Source organism: Amblyomma maculatum, chromosome 8 (genome assembly GCF_055883805.1).
Source record: "Amblyomma maculatum isolate TAMU_Amacu chromosome 8, ASM5588380v1, whole genome shotgun sequence".
In the NCBI taxonomy this organism is placed as follows: Eukaryota; Metazoa; Arthropoda; class Arachnida; order Ixodida; family Ixodidae; genus Amblyomma; species Amblyomma maculatum.
The window spans coordinates 67,857,642-67,861,420 of NC_139351.1; the positions used below are offsets into that span (position 1 = coordinate 67,857,642).

Sequence of the window (3,779 nt, forward strand, 5' to 3'; positions counted from 1 at the left end):
GATGAATTGGGAGCAGCGTATTGGTATATATACATCCACGTTGGACCCAGTGCGCATTATATTACGCATCTGATTTACAGTGTTCTTCAATAAGCTCAGTAAGTCGAAGAATGCTCACTCTTCACAGAAGTCATCTCTGCAAGAACTATGTACAGAATAGGGGCGTTCTTGGTAGCCTTGGCTACTTTGTCTAAGACAGGATTCCGCTTTCAGCGGGTAAATGACCGCGGTGTCTACAGCATATGAAACCACAGTGAGCAAAACCAAGGAAATCGTAAGGAAATGTTTCTAATTAAAAAAAAAAAGTTAGCTTTGGTTTAGCTTGTGGTTAAACGTGGTGTTACGCGAGAGCAATCTGCATGGCTACGCTTAGGTTTGGCTTGAAAGTAATGAGATGGCTTTCGCGCAGAGTAGTTTATGGTTCCAGCTTTATGTATAGGCCATAGGGGAATCACTTCACGTATGAGCACCCCTTGCCTCTCATCGTTGACCATTCTCATTCGGGTGTAGAAGACTTCTAGTGGTATGCCACCGCCTCTGCGTCGAACTTCGGGGCACACCACCGTCACAACGTTCGAACGAACCTTCTGCCCTATCAACTCGCTGCTGTCGTTCGCCTCTACCAACTACCGAGTTATCTGTCTTCTTCTTTTTCTTCTTTTCCTTCCTAGAATCCGTGACTGAGTCACGTGACAGTGCGAATTGCAGCCGGTAACGGTGAAGACGCTCTTCCTCCGGCAATGGACGAGAATGGCTGCTCTTTTTAGCCCGCAACCTAGGGGCCTGGGGCCCTCTTCTTTTCTTTTGGGTCGCAATTCTCAAAATAAAAACCCTTCACGGATTCCGCATACCGTGCCTCCCAACAGCACCGATACCTCCTGGGTTGAGGGGTTTGGCGATAAGATTGCGTCAAGCCTAAATTCTGTTGCACGCGAGATAGACATCGGCACGAGCTAATAGCGCGGGAGACCTCTCGCTCCGAGTCGACGGATCGGCCACCGGTAAATGATTGCTATAATGACGTTCGCACAAAACATACTCAAACGAATTAAAGACTTATAGACAACACTGGCGTATTTAGAAGAGGGACCGCATAAATAGAGGCGAGATTCTCCTTTGTGCTAAGCCTTGAAATGACGAAACAGCAACTCTATGTCTTCTTTGTGACTAGGCTCCGGGCAAACAATTTCCTTGTTTAGTTGCCAACTGATGGTTTGTTAACAAAAGCCTATTTATGTTGTTCCATAAGTACAAGCGTTATTGTTAGTGCCAGCGCTGTCCTTCATCTTTAATTTGTTCGAGTCTATTCTTGTGCTGGTATGAACCAAACGGCTCAGGTACAACCACTTTTGGAGCTAAATCATGTAATTGTTATCTGTCGTATAAATAATATTATTCGATCTGCTCGTCGTGACAGCTTTTGGGACCGCTAACCTGACCCATAGCACGCTATGTTTCTCAGTGCGCACAAACCTGTGTCACAATTCATGGATAATTAATTCATTTCTAAAACTGCGTGAATAAAACAAGGACTGAGCGAGAACGCAGGAACACACACAAGCGCAGAACTTCCAACGTTTATTCGAAAAGATTGCGGCAGTCTTTTTATACCCTCTGCAGATACCAGCAACAAAACAACCAAACCATCTGTAACATTCAAAACACGGGCGCGTTATCTGCTTTGATTCACACCAACTAGCCCGCCAGAGGACACTTCTGGTGGATAAATAAAGGACACATAAAAACAAATATCGGAACACGGCAACGGTAATACTTGGCGGCTCTCGGCATTCGTCATATCCATGATCAATTATCGATATCGCCAGTTTTCGTTTGCCCTGGTTAGTGTATGAACAGTAAACGCCAGCTTGTGCAAATTTAGTGTCTTGCATTTTCCCAAAAGCACACTGTGCACGCAGCCACTGCGTGCTCACTGCACACATGGCAGTGTGGAATACGTCATCGATGTTATTTTGATGTGCATAGCGGTAGAATAGTAACTAAAGGATGACGCAGACATAGCCTCAACGAAATCCACACATTCAGATGGGAGCGATCCCGTAAAGAGTAAATGAACTATGGGCGAAACATTCTAATTTTTATCATTCGGTCATGCTTAGATTTACGAGCACACACAGGACATAGGTATGTGGAGAGGAATGGCAAATTAATATTTACGCCCGAGCTCAGCATTGGCAGACTTGGCTGAATTCTCGTACACACACATTTTTATTTTGTTGTTTCAGTTTAGTGAAGTGTTTTCCGACTGATAAGAAAATGTAAAAGGTTTAAAATGGCATGTCGTCTATAGTGCCGTCTGGGCGAGTGCAAACAACGAAGAAATATCTGCACTCCGGAGCGCGATCACGCACGATAGCGCTGCAAATCGAAAGCTGGAGCGAGCTTAAGTTTTCAGTCCAGAGATGGCGCTAGCAACGTGTTCCAAATAGCTACAAATAAAAAGCCAACACAATGAACATACAAGAACAATCGAGAACGATTTCGCCGGTTTGAACCGGCGGCGCTGCGGATGTGCCACGTGACAGAAGTGACACTCTCGGTTGCTTCTCGAAGCAGACGACGCGCTATATAATCGTCGTCTGCTCGGAGCGCTGGGTCAGTATTGACGTTCTCTGCGTTGACAGCTGTTTGCGAGTGTGCTAAAAAGCTTCCCAAACATTATGGCTCAGTTTCCGCTGCTGAACCGTGGCTCCCGGTGCCCCTCGGACCTGGCCAGGCGCTTTTTCGAAGACGACTTCGGTGGCTCATTCCTCGATGGTGAGCTGTTCGACCCGCCGTTCTACCACCAGCGCTTCTACCTACATCCCCGTCATCACCAGCAGTCGTCCTCCGGCCGCGTCTGCCCTGCCCTGCAGGGCACCTCTGTCGCCTGCACCCCCGAAAAGTTCGCCATCCAGGTTGACACCCGGCACTTCACTCCGGAGGAGATCACCGTCAAGACACAGGACAACTGTGTCGTCGTACACGGCAAGCACGAAGAGAAGTCTGACGACCGCGGCTGCTACGTGAAACGTGAATTCACCCGCCGGTATGTTCTGCCGGAGGACGTTGATCCTGAGACCGTCAAGTGTCACCTGACGCCGAACGGACTGCTGGCTCTGGAGGCACCGCGCAAGAACGCCCCCAAGAAAGAGGAGGCCAAGCCCGTCCCCATTGAAATCAAGCACGAAGGTGCTAGCGGCGACGCCGTGAAAAAGTAAGCCGCATTTGCCCCTGTGTACCTGAACATTCCAACTTCGGAGACATCTTTGAGCAATTCAGCCGACGGAGAACTGTTGTATGTTTGTTCGGGAAACTGATGTAATGCTGTGGGCTTTTGTGCCACAAGAAGTGCGTGTGCTGAGTGTTTGTTGATAATAAAGAAAAAAAAAACGGTCCTTACCGAAAATCTGTCTTTTGTCGAATGCCTCCAAATTCGTCATTCTGGCTCGGGCTTGTGGCCGTTTTTGCCCACGGCTGGGGTGAATGACTTATACGCACAGCAGGTGCGTACTGAAACGGTACGCCCCCGTAGCATCCCCTCTGCTGCTTCTGTCACTGCACTCTTGTCATCCGCTTATCTTTCTCAGTTTGCAGTTTCGGCTGCCCTTCCAATAGTGGTAATAACTTCGCTCGGTGTGATATGATGAGTGTATCGGGTATGGCTATTGGTAGCATCGTACTTGTTTATGCTTCACTGCAGCACGTTGGTCTGCTAAAAAAAAAGTCGATCCTGCACTTATCTATCCACCGGTGTCTTTCCTTGATGCAGCATCGAT

The 3,779-nt window shown here is 47.9% G+C and overlaps 1 protein-coding gene across 1 annotated transcript; it reads left to right on the forward strand.

Annotated features, from left to right (window-relative positions):
• The first annotated feature begins 2,600 nt into the window (after positions 1-2,600).
• LOC146181378 (alpha-crystallin A chain-like) lies at positions 2,601-3,415 on the forward strand. Its single transcript, XM_084576425.1, has one exon. It carries the CDS (start codon positions 2,682-2,684, stop codon positions 3,219-3,221), a length of 540 nt encoding a protein of 179 aa, XP_084432551.1. The 5' UTR covers positions 2,601-2,681; the 3' UTR covers positions 3,222-3,415.
• The last annotated feature ends 364 nt before the right edge of the window (positions 3,416-3,779 follow it).